The 15,439-nt window shown below is 33.4% G+C and overlaps 1 protein-coding gene and 1 long non-coding RNA gene across 2 annotated transcripts; one reads left to right on the top strand and one right to left on the bottom strand.

The window, feature by feature from the left end:
• The first annotated feature begins 6,645 nt into the window (after positions 1-6,645).
• LOC105343155 (uncharacterized) lies at positions 6,646-10,297 on the top strand. Its single transcript, XM_034462225.2, has 6 exons — positions 6,646-6,755; positions 8,422-8,771; positions 8,976-9,065; positions 9,322-9,465; positions 9,563-9,612; positions 9,731-10,297. The coding sequence occupies exons 2-6, from the start codon at positions 8,432-8,434 to the stop codon at positions 9,827-9,829; spliced, it is 723 nt and encodes a 240-aa protein (XP_034318116.1). The 5' UTR covers positions 6,646-6,755; positions 8,422-8,431; the 3' UTR covers positions 9,830-10,297.
• A 3,992-nt stretch (positions 10,298-14,289) lies between these two features.
• LOC117686693 (uncharacterized) lies at positions 14,290-15,382 on the bottom strand. Its single transcript, XR_004599793.2, has 3 exons — positions 15,222-15,382; positions 14,806-15,088; positions 14,290-14,465 (listed from the first exon to the last, which is right to left on the bottom strand). It is a non-coding gene; the product is annotated as an uncharacterized lncRNA (long non-coding RNA).
• Positions 15,383-15,439: the final 57 nt, after the last annotated feature.

Here is a 15,439-nt window from a genome sequence, read left to right as displayed (position 1 = left end):
AATAAAACATACTTTTATTTATTTCAATTCCCGTTTGAAACAAGATTCCCTATGGTACTGTTGTTTACAAACAAATCCACAACACGTGCTATCTAAAATGCTCGACCAGATCAACTGCATTATCGTGTTTATTTTTATCAACAAAATCACTAGATACGTTTATCGCTTACATTTATTTTGGAGACCGTGCCCGATAACAAATAAATTTACATCGCAAATTTTATTTCTTTCGGGCACGCTCTCCAATTAAAATGTAAGCGATAAACTAAAATAATATTTAGTGAATGTTTACACCCGATTGTATTCATCCGCCATTTCTTGATTAAGCAAATTTATACTTATGCAATGAGTTGTCAATAACCAGGTAGGCAAAGTTTGTTTTTTTGTACACAATTTAGTTTAATAAATGGAATAAAAATCTTGTAATACGTTTAATACTTTAAGGAACTTATTTCTTATGCGCATTTAAAAAGCGGTGCAGTGCATGAATTTGGACGATTGCCAATCCAGACGATCGCTAGAAGGCTGTCGAGCATTAGCTCGACGCCTTAAAAACATGGGCTGCTCGAAATAATCTTGATGATGTCAGACACAAATTCCCAAATAAGACGACTTATCTACTGTTACATACTAATGTACATTCACAATGATTTTGTTAATTCTACTTCATCTTTATGATGAATGATGATGAATCCATTAATAGTTAAAAGAATGATTTAATGTATACGTTCAGTCAGAATGAAAAAAAATCCACTGATGATAATGAAAAACCATCTATTGTGTGTTAACCTATCATGGTACTCTTTTTTTTCGCTTTCAAAAAAGTAGGTCAATGACCAACTTTTTTTAGTTAATGGCCATCAAATATTTTTTGGAAAATGAAGAAAAATCCCTAAAAATTCTACTTTATGATTGAGATTTTCTTAATTGTGAAAATAATACAAACCTCTAAACTCTTTTAAAAATGAAATACTGTTTATGAATGGCAGTGACACTAAACAGACACAAAGCATTAAGTTTTCATTCACAATGCTTATAAATATTCCAGTCCGAATTTCCTCCATCAGTTTTCAAATCCCCACCCATTTTTGATTCATTTTAACAAATAAATGAATGATGATGATACTGAAACATTTTATAGGATTAAACTAAGTATATTGACCATACTCTGCAGGCATAAAACATATATGAGGTCAATGATCAAAATTTTAAGATATGGTGTCTTTTATCGTTTTAAAAGCATTTTTCATTATTTTGTAGCGTGTGCCATTAGATTATCTAAATGAGATAAAACCAACAGAAAATATGTAAAATTATGTTGACTAACGAATGAAATCTTAACTTTGAATATTACAGTACTACTAAAAATATTTCAGTGAAAAACAAAATCTGAAAATTATAGTCCGAATTTCCTCTGTTTTGCTAAAAGTCCAACTTTTTGTGAGCCTAATTCCATAATTTAGTAAAAATATCGAATGGTATGTCAATAATAATTCATTTTATAAATACTTTTAGTGTTTAGAACAAATTTTACTCATGACATTGAACTTTATAACAATCCAATTTTGAGAACTCAAACCCTTAGTAAACAACGCCCTTAAATATAAACAATAAAATGTGTCTTTAATGATAAATGCGTGTTATGAAGGTAGAGATCAATGCAAAATATTCTACATTACCCACGTGACATGTATTATTTGAATCTCAAGAAGTAAAGCTAGTAAAACATAATGAATTCCCCACTATCATTAAATTCCTTTAACTAAACAAGCTCCGTTTTCACCATAGCTTTGATTTAATTTTCTATTAACTTTCAAAACCCTTTGTAACCATGGTAAGACATTTTTGCTTAGCGATGCAATGTCCATTTAAGTTTTGATAGGTACTTTGCTTTGTAAAAAGTTGTAATTGTGAAAAAGCTTCTATGTCATTTTTGTCAGTCTGACGACGTAGTTCTCTACGGTTTCTTTTAAACATCCCGGCCATCTATTTCACTGGCTTTTACGTCATTTTGTAGAATTGTAACAATATAGATCATTTTGTGTATTTTGAATTCTCCTATTTACCTTTTTATCTAAAATCCCTGCGTTAGTATAAACATAATAATGCTGGTTACAGAAGTTATCTTCAGAAAGGCGGATCATTTTACTACGCAGAAAATAGTCCCTTCACAATGTTCTGCGAGGTTCACTTTTCGTCGTTGTCAAGCATCTCAGCATGCAAAGTGACACTAAGACATTTGATGTTGGAAAATATTTTCGAAGTTAACAAATAACTTTTGAGTTGGCATTCCTCTTCATCATGTTTTTGACCGACATTTTTAACTACATAAGAAGCATATCACTGTTGGTAACCACTATCATTAGCTTATCGGCTATCTAGATTAGGGATACCTTCTATAAATTGTTTCGTCTTTCCTTTTCTTCAACAAAAAAATTACATTCAAAAGTATTTGTATCGAATAACCAGAGGATGAAAACGAGAATTTTTGTTTGCTTTGCGGTAATACATGTATGGTCTTTTGGAAACGCCATATTTGTTAAAGAAGCACTTCTAAGACACATATTGGATGAATTGGCAACATTAAAAAATGATGTTCTTGAACAACAGCCGTATGAGCACCAGAAAGACTCAGAACGTGAAAGCAGTAGAGAAAAGGTAAACTTGACATTAGATTATTTTAATGGAAACGAGCAAGGTGTATTTCAAATCATATTGTCTGCATTGACTTTTCTATGTATATATATTTTTGGATGATGGTAGGATAACCAGGTTAATATGTTTTCTTTCAATATTACAAACTAGCTTTAACTATCTTTACGTTCAGCGTAAATGGAAAATTATTTTTCTCATTTTGTCGGAGCATAATACAATGCCTTAATTTTGAACAATCCTTATATTGAATATAAACGATAATTCATTGTTCAGTTTTTTTTTTTTACAAATTACCAAATGCGAGTACTTGACATATTTTTTGAGTATTTTTGACTCACCCGTGTAACATCACCCCATTGATATAGTTTACTTGTCTGCTTCTTCTTGCCATCTAAGTAAACTGATTTTAGTAATGTTCCATTATGTCCAAAAAATACTAGTAGCCTTTTCAATATAATTTTTCCACACTTTTAATGATTCACAAGTTGCATATTTGACATTAGTAAACAGTTGCAAATTGCAATGCGCCTTAACATATTGAAGAGTGGCGAAATTTATATGAATTAGGAGACGTATTGACTATATATACACGTTAACATGTGAAATCTTGTAAATTTATCAAACACTTTCAAATAAATCTACTTAAGTGTATTTGGATTATGGTCAACAATCTGTTAACTTGATCAGTGTTGTCAGTTGTTTGACCTATTGGTGATTCCCCTGTTTCATAAATAGTATTTAAATTTAAATTTTGTTTTCACGGAGAAAATGATTACTTTATAAGGGCGTCATTTAAAACTACTATAAATGAATTGAAAAGAAATTGTTTTTTTATTTCAGACTGAAATATTTTTACCAGAAGCACACATACCCTCCAGAGGAAGGAGAGATATTTTAAATTTTAAACGCTTACGTAAGTACTCCTTTTTGTCTGTGTGTCGGATTTCTTAATGAAGTTAGTTCGTTTCCTCCCTGTCATCACCGATAAACTGAAAATTGACTGTTACTTTACAGATATGAAATCAGCTATCATTTTCGTCGGACTCATTGCGTAAGCAATTGCCAGGCTTGCACGTGTCACATTAGTATTATATTTTACTATACAAAATTGCGCAAATTTAGACACCGGTTATAAATTCAAAACAACTTCAACGGGGAATCCTCTTAAAATCTTTTAAAACAACACTTTATTTACAATCTAGTTGTAAAAAACACAGGCATCCAGCAAAGAATAAGACTTTTTTTACGTCGAAGTTACACGCTCGGGCGTTTCAACAACTCTGGAAACAACACGCATCAAAAATTCAAATGACCTCCTATTATTATAAAACTGGGATAGTCAGACATCTTACACCTTGTCTTTTATCTCATAAAAATTCAGCTCCTGTCCCGGACGGAAACGCACAATATTCAAAGGGGAATTCTGGACTTATTTTGCTCCAGCCATGTTTTGAATAGCATCCGGTAAACCTGTGCTTCGGTGCACGGTTTACCGGATGTTGACAGTACAGCTGCTTAAATTGTTATTGCACAAAAATGTAGTTCTCTATTAGAAGAAAACGTACGATTACTAGCATGTCAGTCGGTCAGTGTACATGTAAGTTAACATCTGATAATTTTTAAACATCAGTGTAAGTTTGCTGAGCGGTGGAATACATTTATTTACACTTATAGCCAAGATCATTCTAAAATTAGAGATACCATTATGAAGCATAGAGTACCAATTGGTGTGGGAATTGTTTTTAGAAGGTATACAATAATAAATCTTTGTTGGGATGTTGAATATCTCTCTCATGATTTATCATGCATGTATGAACGATATTAATAAAAATTCATATTCATACGCTTATTAACTCAGTTCATTCATTATTAATTTAAATTTAAATAAAAGAAAGAAAAAGTTGCAAAAGTTACATAAAGATGGAAAAGTATTTTAGCCCTCCTACCATTATCTAAAAGTTGAATTTGATTTAAATGATCTCGTGACACCCCTCCCCCCTCTCCCGTCTAGTTACTCCGCCTGTGTATCAATCCATCCAATATCATTTCTTTGCAGTTACTCCTGTACAAAAGATCGGATTTACAGCAGTACGACATAGCAATTCAGCTGTTCATGGAAATGAAATTATTGTTTTCGGAACCTCTATAACGAATCAGGGATCTGCGTACAACCCAACGTCCGGAATCTTTACGGCGCCAGTCAACGGAATGTACGTATTTTTTTATGATCTCGAGTGCATGAAAACAAACGGCGATACCTACGTTAAACTGATGAAAAATGCTGCAAACACGGGAATCGAATCATACTGTCACGGACTTGGTGATATCGACAACACCTCAACTCTAGGGGTTCTGTATCTCGAAGCTGGAGACATGGTCTCAATAAGACTGAGTAATTCGGACAGCAAAATTTTTGGATACAAAACAATATTTTCTGGATTCTTAATTTAAAGCTCATGCAATGTTATTACAAGTGAATGTAGTAAGAACATATTTTTGAAAATGTTAATTACGTGGGGTTTTTTCTTTTGAACATCATTATATAACGATGCATACCTTAGTTATCGCTTGCTAATCCTAATGTAAATGTCTTAATTTAAGGTATATGCTTCAATGATTTTCGAAATAAACAATACATTTAATCTGTTGTTTGTGTATTTCGCTAAAATTCATCGAAAAGTGACGAAAACAAAAATATGGGACAGACTATAGCAATTGATTTATCTATTTATATATACCTGTCTGCAAGTACGCACATAACGACTTAAGTCCGTTGTCCATACATCAAATTTAAGCTACTGTCATGTTAATTCTGTTTTTTATCCCCTTGCGCAACTTGTTGCAAGGGGGATATAGCATCGATGCTGTGCGTCTGTGTATGTATGTATGTATGTGTCCATTGTCAGCTATTCTTTAGCAAAATTCCAAGAAAACCCTCCAATGAATATTCATCAAACTTTGTACATTTCTTTTAAGTAAATCGCAACCGTATGCAGTTCAAATCAACAAGTTAATATTTTTGGGATTTTAATCTAGAAAAAGTAAAAAAAACAAACGTTTTGTAGTATTGGAGGGTTAGAAGATTGCCCATAGGTAAAAGTTGAAGCGGACAAGAAATTAAAGTCATCCGATTGACATCGAAACAAGCAGTCGACTTTCGGACAAATTTTCCCGTATTACTTACAATAGAACTAGTCCAAAGTTAAGAGGAGACTTTGACAGATATAACACATTTATCACGCGAAGATTGTTTCATATTAATAATAGCTGCATATCTACTACTATGGGTTGACATACCACAAGCAACTAGAGTTGTCCATCAGAGCAGACTACAGATAGCTAGATCTTCAGCTACGTTTCATAATATATACGGATCGTATATGTATGCTTAACTAAAAAATGAATGTCACTGAATGAATCTAAATTATTAAACTTTAAAGCATATGTGTACATGTGTTGAGTTTCTGCTAGGAATAGGAAAACTGCAACCACGTACATGTAACACCCCCCCCCCCTCCCTAAATGTATACATCATAAAGCTTGGGGATTAGGATAAATTAGATATTATGAATTCAAAGTGGTTTTTAGAAATACTTGTGTCATATTTATTTTGATCTGATAAATTTTGATCTGAAAAATTTACATGTGTTTTCGTAAATAATTCATTCCCCCTACAACAAGTCATGTCGCGAAGGGGATGCTCCGTTTTGCGGTGCCCTTGTTTAATAACATACACACGTTTTCAAACCGCTAACATTATTTGGAGGGTTTTTTTGTAATGAATAATTACTGGAAAAAAAATTTGTTTTCGCCAACGTTGAAGATAAATAATAAAATCGCAGGAGCAATATCGTAGGTTTAAGATGCAAATTCGAAAAATTTAGAAGTTCGTACGATAGAAAATAACCCAAAAACTTTCATTTTTAAAAGTGATTTTTTCCGGGAAATTCATTTCCCCTATAGATCAATTCAATGGTTATTCGCAATAGATTCTTTGTTATCATTAGATCGTTCATATAACAGGTAATAATGCTATAAAACTTCCTCATCTCTGTAAGTGTTGTTATAATTTTGAAAAGGAACACTTTTTACATTGTGAGGTAAGATTTAATTTATGTTATATAATATCTCTCTCTCTCTCTCTGTCTATCTCTGTCTCTCTGTCTCTCTCTCTCTCTCTTTCTCGCTCTCTCTCTCTCTCTCAACTGTATTAATACTATTGAAAACAAAACAAGCAATTTTTTTTTATCAGGTACGTACAAATTGTTAGAACAAAGATTTTCATTATATACAAAATATAATCAAAACTAGACACGATCTCGTTGCGAGCAACGAAGAGGTCTTCCGTCTGATTTTTAGAATATGGAATGACATCGCTCTTGATCGTCGTCAACGTAACATATCTGGAAATGGAGGCGGGATCTAAGAGTTATGGATGAAAGACTATCGACCCCTTTGGGGTCCCTTATTTTAGGGATCAGCTCCTTTTCATTCATTTTATTAAAAAAGTATTTTTGTGTACCGCTAATAAGTGATTAGAAATTGGTTACCGTTCTTGAGATAACTGGGAAAAATCGTTTTGAGATCAAGTCCTCAAACTCCCTTTTTGTGCATCGTTAAGCTCATTATTTTGAGCATCTTTTGTTCAATATTGTTTTTAAGAATGTTCCCCCATTTCGAGATATTAAGGATCAAAGTTTTGGACTTCTGGCCCCCTTAAATCCCTAATTACGTAATATAGGAGCAAATGATTGCTATTTCTAGGTAAATAACCTTATAATGAACATAATCGCTTCTATTATGCATTACAAAATATTTCACAGTAAAAAGTTATCTTTAAAAAACTTTAGAGCCCCTTCAGCCCCTCATTTGAAGTCCAGCCCCTTTTTCTTGATATCATAAGAATGTTCTTGTCAATTCAAACACATTTTGATCAACAAGTGTTTAGAAATTCTGTACCGTTCTCGAGATATCTGGAGAAGGTCGTTTTGGGGGCCGATCCTGTAACTCCTTTTAGGGACCGAATAACGAAGAAATTAAGGTGGCATATTGTTAAGCTCAATATTTTGAGCATCTTCCGTTCAATATTGCTTTTCAGAATTTTCCTCCATTTTGAGATATTGAGGATCAAAGTTCTGGACTTCTGGCCCCTTAAAATCCCTAATTACGTAACATAGGAGTAAATGATTTACATGTATAGGTAAATAACCTTATAATGAACATAATTGCTTCTATAATGTATCACAAAATATTTCACCGCAAAAAGATATAATTAAAAGACTTTATAGCCCTCTCAGCCCCTTATTTGAAGTTCCAAATGGCTTTCTTAGCTCGTACAATCTACGTGGTCACATATCTGATTTTTTTCCTTTTTGTATCATACACTCCATATCATGTACAATTCGAATCAATTTAAATTAATATGAAAACAACGGCATTGCCCTGATTTAACGCTTTATATTGTATCAGTAACAGTTTTGCTCGGAAGTCCTGTCAGTTAAGTTTAAAAAACAATTACAAGAACGAGAGCCGTTTTTTCTCTTTAACTTATACAGACATTCCTATTTGAAAATTTTTAAATAGGAAATATTGATTCGAAAACCATATTGGAAAGGAAAAATTGATTTCCTTTGGTGATATTGTGTGAATGCATGTCTCCAAATCAAGAAACACGTTATTATCTTTCAATCGCAGTTTCGCATATAAGGAAGTCAAAATATAAGCCAAAAAATCTAAAAGTAAAAGTTGTTTCATTCTTGGTTGCAGTCTCTCGGCGATGGATATGCCGATACAGATTTTAGCATTCCTCGTTGTTTGCATCTGTCAGTATGTCTGTCATGAGGACGTAGCAAGACGGAGTCCCCAAAACTATGCCACAGTCAACAAGAAATTAAAAAACAAAAATTTCGTGCAGCTTGGTAAAAAAAGGATCAAAGCACAGGGGGGAGACATTGAAAAATTTGAGATTATGAGAAACAACGAATCCTTGTGGTCTTTTCTGTTTGCAAAAACATCAACTGATGCAAAGTTCAAATATCAAAAACATAGGCTGTCGTTTGTGGGACCACAGGGTTCAGATGAGGCCGATAACAACACGGGGACAGCCGTCGCTTGTGGTAAGTAAATATGATGATCATTTATTTTAATTACAAACTTACTTACCCAAAACCAATGTCAATCGATACGTAATATATAATTTTTTATTTTACTTACATTTTTTAGTAAGCACTGTGTGTTTTGGATTCAGGCTAAACAATGATTTATTATTCAAGGTATTAAAGTCGAAAAAAAATTTCAGTTGAAGTATTTTCTTTTCAAAGGACCAGAAGGTGCTCATCTGAACATTACATGGAGACCCAAAGTCATTGACCCGTATAAATGTGTTAGAATATACTTTGACATGATCAGCCGTAAGCAAAAGCATTTTGATTGAGTTATAAAAGTCGAAATTCCAATTAGTGAAAATATAAAACAAATAATTTTTGATACTTTGATCGCTGCCAGAATTTTTGATCGTTTCAAATAAAAAACTTCATAAAAATTTCCTTAGTGATAGCCTAATTTACTAGAATCTATTTATTATGCATTTAGCGGAAATAAGTAATTTTCTTCGTTACAGTTTTAGGATTTGTGGTACATGTACATGTTATTTGTTTTGCATGACAGCAACATACTTCGACAAAGGTCAAGGGATTCTTGATATATATCTAAAAGGCAGCCCTTACCCAATGTACTCCGTGATTCGAGACACGTCTTGTAGTTTCTTTAAACAACTAGACCCTTTAATAAAGTGTCCTTTACAAAAAGGAGGTATGTTAATCGAGTGTGAACCTTAATCATAATATCTTATATTGATATCTGACAATATTCAAATACATAAGGTAATCTTTTGTACATTTATTTACAGTGCCAATAAGATTTGCGATTCCATATAGCAAGTTAACCCTACAACCTGTGGTAATTTTTTGTGTGAAATACACCGTATCTCTATATACTATATATTTTTACACATCATTCTCTCTCTTAATTCGAAAGCAGATAAATTCTATCTTATTGATAATTTTATTTCTTACAGGGTTCCTATACCGTTGTTTTGAATATCTTAAGTTTTGAGGCAAATCCTCCACCACTGTTTGCTTGCGTGAACTTTACCCTACATATTGCTACATCATAACAAGTGGTTCCTAATCCAGAGGGATGCTGTATTATTATTTTACTAACAGCCTGACAGTTTGCTTGTCGAAGCGTGCTAAATTTTTGTATGCTGATTATTATATTACTCATCCATTGGCTGTTCTATTTCATTGTAGGGAATGTTAATTTGCATATCAAATTCAGATCACATGAAAACACTTACCAAAGACATTTCATTGCTTTTAAATGTTTAACCACAGTGCAGGTTATGAGTCTGGCCGCAATGTAGCAGATCAGTGAAAGAAGAGACTGGTATCAAATTTCTACTGGGAAGGGGAATTTGGGCTTGACCGATGCTTACATGGCATTTTAAAGTTCATAACACACAGGGATGGGGCAATTTCGATGCCATGCATCAGTTTACAAAAGTTTAAGATATTAATTGACTTTTCAATCGCCAGTCTCTTAAAGTTATATTTTACTTTTAGTTATTATTCTGATAACAGTTCGTCTACCTTTAAATGTGTGTGTTTGGGGGGGGGGGGGGGGGGGGGTAAGGCTCTGACTTTAATTGCTGCGTTATTGCTTCAGTATTTCTTGTGTGTATAATCATGGATACAATTTTTGTGTGATGTTAACATAGATAGAATAAAGTGAATGCAATCAGGTTTTGGTTTTTGTATTTTGTTCTTTATATGATTATCTCTCAAACATAAAAAAGCATTGCAGTTTCAGTTTCTTAGAGAAACCATTAAGAATTCAATAAAAATCATCGAAAACGTGAAAAAACTAATAATTTTGAGACAGACCAGACAAGGCTAAACGTGAGACCAGACCAAGGAGGCCAGGCCAGATGTTAGAATATACCCCATTGGCACTTGCATAAATCAACTTTCAATCAGCATTTCAGTTGGAGGGTTACATTTTCAGAAATAGGGTTGAGTTTTACATGCATAAAATAAAACTTTATACCAGCAATATCTCTTTACATTGATATTAAACTAAAACATTTTTTTATAAAACATGCGTTAATTAAGAAATTTCCCCTGTTATATATACATGTGTAAAAGACTACAATACTCTCACATGGTAGAGTTAGTAGACACGTTTGTTTCTTTTACAAGGGCAACTTTATTTTTTCATTTGAGCTAACGTATTCTGCAGAATTGAAACAGTACCTTGTTTTATTTTTAATACAATGAACTCAGTTCATATTTGTATGATAAACAGATACACTATTGACTGATTGTACATGTACTCATAAATTTCTGTTAGATGTTTGTCGCTGAACTTCAATCTTTGTCAATCATATTCTTCTCTCTTAAAGTAAACGTGGCAAAAACACAACGTCTTGTCCACAGAGTTATGAATTTGTTTTACTAAATAAGCGTTTTGTTTCTCCATAAAGAATTTTGTTTTCCTTCGGACTGAAATGTCATATTTTCATTGGATTAAACATGGCACGTGATTGCCTCATATATCTCTATGTAGGTTCTTTGAGGAATAATATTAGACAATATGGCCGTCATTGGCCGCCGCCTCACCTACTCATCTCGATATTTCATATTATTTAACACAGAAATCATGTTCAGTAAGTCCTTAAAACATTAAGAGTAGTGGCCCTTAAATGGCAGCGTCCAAATTTGCTCAAATCTCTGCAGAGGTTTTAAAATTGAATAGCATCAAAACATTGTAAGTAATATGGGTGAAGCAAAGATTTTTAAAGCGTACTTGAAAGATGGTATTGATAATTTTGAAGAGTTTAAATGAGTTTAATTGGACGAGATGTAAGGCATCTTGTACATGGCTTTGCGTATATCACCGCTATCTGTGAATGAATATGTCACTTGATAGTCCTCGGGAAAACAAAATACTTATTAGGTTAGTTACTGACTCACTACGGAAATATATTGGGTTGATCAATCTCATAGACGGCTCGGCTTCGCCTCGCCATCTATGAAATTGATCAACCAATATATTTCCGTTACTGACTCACTACGGAAATATATTGGGTTGATCAATCTCATAGACGGCTCGGCTTCGCCTCCCCATCTATGAGATTGATCAACCCAATATATTTCCGTAGTGAGTCAGTAACTAACCTAATAATAATAATTAAGGAGAAAAACTTATCTAATCCATTAGGCACAGTATTTTTTTAATAACCTATGTATATTTTTTGTTTGACATGAATTCAATTATATCATTATACCTGTGATTGAGCTATTTAATCTAAAGAAAATATGAAAAACAAATTAAATTGAGCTTCCATATTTAATTGTTCTTCAGGAGAATTTAAGCAAGTAGGAACTATGAGGATGATATTCATATGAAAATACATGGGGTTCAATATATCAGCATGGTTTTTGGACAAAGTATCAATTATGCATTAATTTTACTGTACATTGTATTTAAATTACTACCCAGTATTGTATTGCTCAACCCATGCAATCATTATCAGACAATAATTGTACTTATTATCGTACCCAATAGCTGAAGAGACTGTTCATGTTGATTATTCGTTAAAAATGGAGTTTTGCTCACCCCTCATCCCATTACACATAATCTTGTACATCAATTTAATTGAAATGATACCATGTTATCATAAAACAAGAATGAATTAACAGGGCTGGATGGTTGAGGTCATTGTAAGATAGTATTCACTGGTATTCTTAAAGGGAAGAGCTCTTTATAAAGATATAAAAAAATACTGACGTTCACCAGCTGAAATTTAATGATATTTCTTTACCAATTAACAGTATATAGCTTAGCAGGTCATATCTAAAAATTAAAGGTTACTAAGAGCTGATGAGTAATGGTAACCAACCAGCTTTCTTTTAAAATCTACAGATATTGTCACATTAAAAACACTTTTCATAAGTTATATACATATATGTATCAAACAATTTCAGTCCTTGTCACAAAATGAGTACTGTTTCTATCTCAGTCAATTATGTCCATCCTACTGAAATTCTGCAGCTGTTTCGGCCTTAGCAATGTTCAAAAGAACTGCATCCAAATCATCATCACTGATATCTGTGGAGGATGTGTTTTTTTAATTCAGAAAGTCTTGAAAAAAAGATGAGATTTGACCAACAGCCAAATATTGATTTGCACTGAATCTTTTTTCTCCATTTTCATTTTTAGCAACTCTCATGTTTTTAGCGACAACTGATGGATGTACCTTTGCTCCACCACTCTCTCCTTGGAAGAATATGTCACTACGATATGATTTCAAGTCATCTGAGAATCTAGCACTTTTTTTCTCTTTTTTCAAAGCCCAATCCATATCAGACTGCACACACACTTGCTCAGTGACTCCTTCTCCGGTTTTAGAGTATTTCAGAGTATCTTCTAATAGTGTACAACATGCATCCATCCATCTCATTTTTATATCGTCATATGAGCTGGTAAGTGTGACTGCCGATTAAGCAATAGTTTTGCATGTCGCTGTATCTTGTGAAGATCTGGGTACATCCTGCTTCAGGACAATTCAGGACACTGATCAGCATGATCATCTGAAGAATCAGCAACATCATTGCTCTCTTTGGGATTTTGAATGTGCCCAACTGATCCAGATTTCAAAACAAAATCAGATATAATTTCTAATTCTGCCAGGTCCTATAATTAAAACATGCAGTGGTTAGTCATGTATTTGAAAGATTTCCTTAACGGTTGAATTGCATTAATTAAAACTGTAAGAGTAGTTGAACTGGTTTGACTTCTAAAGCTTGATGTCGTTATAAACATTTCAGTGTACTGTAATAAAACAATCTGTGTGCTTAGTGCTGCACATACACTTACATTGTTTTCATGTTCAATAGGCAACTGCTTGCCTATGCCAATATTGAAGGCCCTCCAAGTTGTTAGATGCTTTGGTTCAAACTTGACATTTGAAATCTTGGTTATGCCCTTTATTGGGCACTTGGCTATAGAAGGAGGACATCCCTGGAGCTTAACATGTGCTGCTTGACATCCAGTTGTTCCTTCATACAGGTCTATGGCAGACTTCATGTTGGCTGCTGTAAGGATGTTATATCCTGATGCGACAACTTTGCTAAACTTCCCTCTCATGTGGGCAATTTTAGCATCACAGTAGGACTTCCCACTTTGGGCCTCACTGTCTATGAACACTCCTGAAATGAATTATATATATATATATATATATATATATATATATATATATATATATATATATATATATATATATATATATAGTATTCATGGTAAAGAAAGTAAACTTTTGACTGCCTGCCTTGCTTCAATAAAGGTCTCTCTCTCTCTCTCTCTCTCTCTCTCTCTCTCTCTCTCTCTCTCTCTCTCTCTCTCTCTCTCTCTCTCTCTCTGCCTGTCTTACTCATAAAATTAATTCATCTACAAAGCATTTACTATACTTAATCCATTTGCTGTGTCAGTTATTAGGTTACAAATGCATATATATTTTTAATATATAACTTGGAGGATAAATAAAGATTATTTACCAGTGCGCCTACTGATGCCTGGTATGGCAAGCCATAGATTGCCGCAGTGGTAGCACCCGGCATTATCACTCCGAATAAATGCCCTTGTTGTATTGGGAAGTTGCAGTTTCACATGATGAAGGGTGTCTTCCAAAGACAGGCAACCGCTAACCAGTCTTGACGCACTCCATCCAACATGTGAGCGAATGTTCTATGCTAAAAAACAAAAAAACTTAACATGAGTTTGTAATGCATTAAAAAATTTAGAAGACCTAAAATTCTTTATATAACAATGTATATTTTTATGCTGCATGCATGATTTCATAATGCATCACTACATTGTAAATCATTTTATATTGATTTGCAAATGTACATTGTACATGACTTTTATTCAGATTGAACTGATTGTGTGTGCATGCTTATTAACCCATTGGCAAGGTTGCATGGAAAGTAAAAATACAACTTATTGTCAAACAATATCATTTAATCCATCAAAAATCATGAGAGATCCTATAGCCATAGAATTACCACATTAAATTGTTCTCAGTAATCCCACCTTTAAATTTGAGTTTTCATCCTTGTAAATGCACACAGACACATGCCAATTTATGCCCTTCTGGCCATACCAGTGCTCTGTTTTTCTCTAAATGTAATCGGTAAGAATTTCTTGGCCCAGTCCATAATAATAAAAATATCACCAGGCTGGAGATCTTTCAGTGTGTGTGTCCTAGCAGTATCCTGATTGATAGTTCTAAAAATGTGGCTTTTCCATTGAAGAATCTTTGTTACCGCTGCATCAATATCCATAAACAATTCTTCTCTGGTGTTGGGGGAAAGATCTGTCAAATTAATCATTATTTTAAAATCAAACTCAATCGAAAAAAATTCAATATTTTTAGTATACACTCAGTGCCATGTTTCACTTTCAAATCTTATCAAATTGATAAGAATTATTCATTAATAGCAAATTACCTGCGAGATTGCTCAGGATTTCCTTCAAATTTAAAACTGCTTTTGGAAGTAATTGGCAGCGGTCGCAACCAACATCATGTTGGTGGTCAGTACATGCTTGCTGGAACTGAATATCAAGCGGATCACTTACAGCATGGTTAATGCAATGATCACTGCAGTGGTCAGTCTGCATTGAAAGAGAAAAAATAATTGATTTAAATGAAATTGCTTCAGTAAAG

This window comes from Magallana gigas, chromosome 3 (assembly GCF_963853765.1).
Source record: "Magallana gigas chromosome 3, xbMagGiga1.1, whole genome shotgun sequence".
Taxonomy (NCBI): domain Eukaryota; kingdom Metazoa; phylum Mollusca; class Bivalvia; order Ostreida; family Ostreidae; genus Magallana; species Magallana gigas.
This window is presented reverse-complemented; position numbering and strand designations above follow the sequence as displayed.

Coding starts and splice junctions, on each gene's coding strand:
- LOC105343155 (XM_034462225.2), top strand. CDS start 8,432: ATGGATATGCCGATACAGATTTTAGCATTCCTCGTTGTTTGCATCTGT. Junction 9,066..9,321: donor ATACTTTGACATGATCAGCC/GTAAGCAAAAGC, acceptor TTTGCATGACAG/CAACATACTTCGACAAAGGT. Junction 9,466..9,562: donor GTGTCCTTTACAAAAAGGAG/GTATGTTAATCG, acceptor ATTTATTTACAG/TGCCAATAAGATTTGCGATT.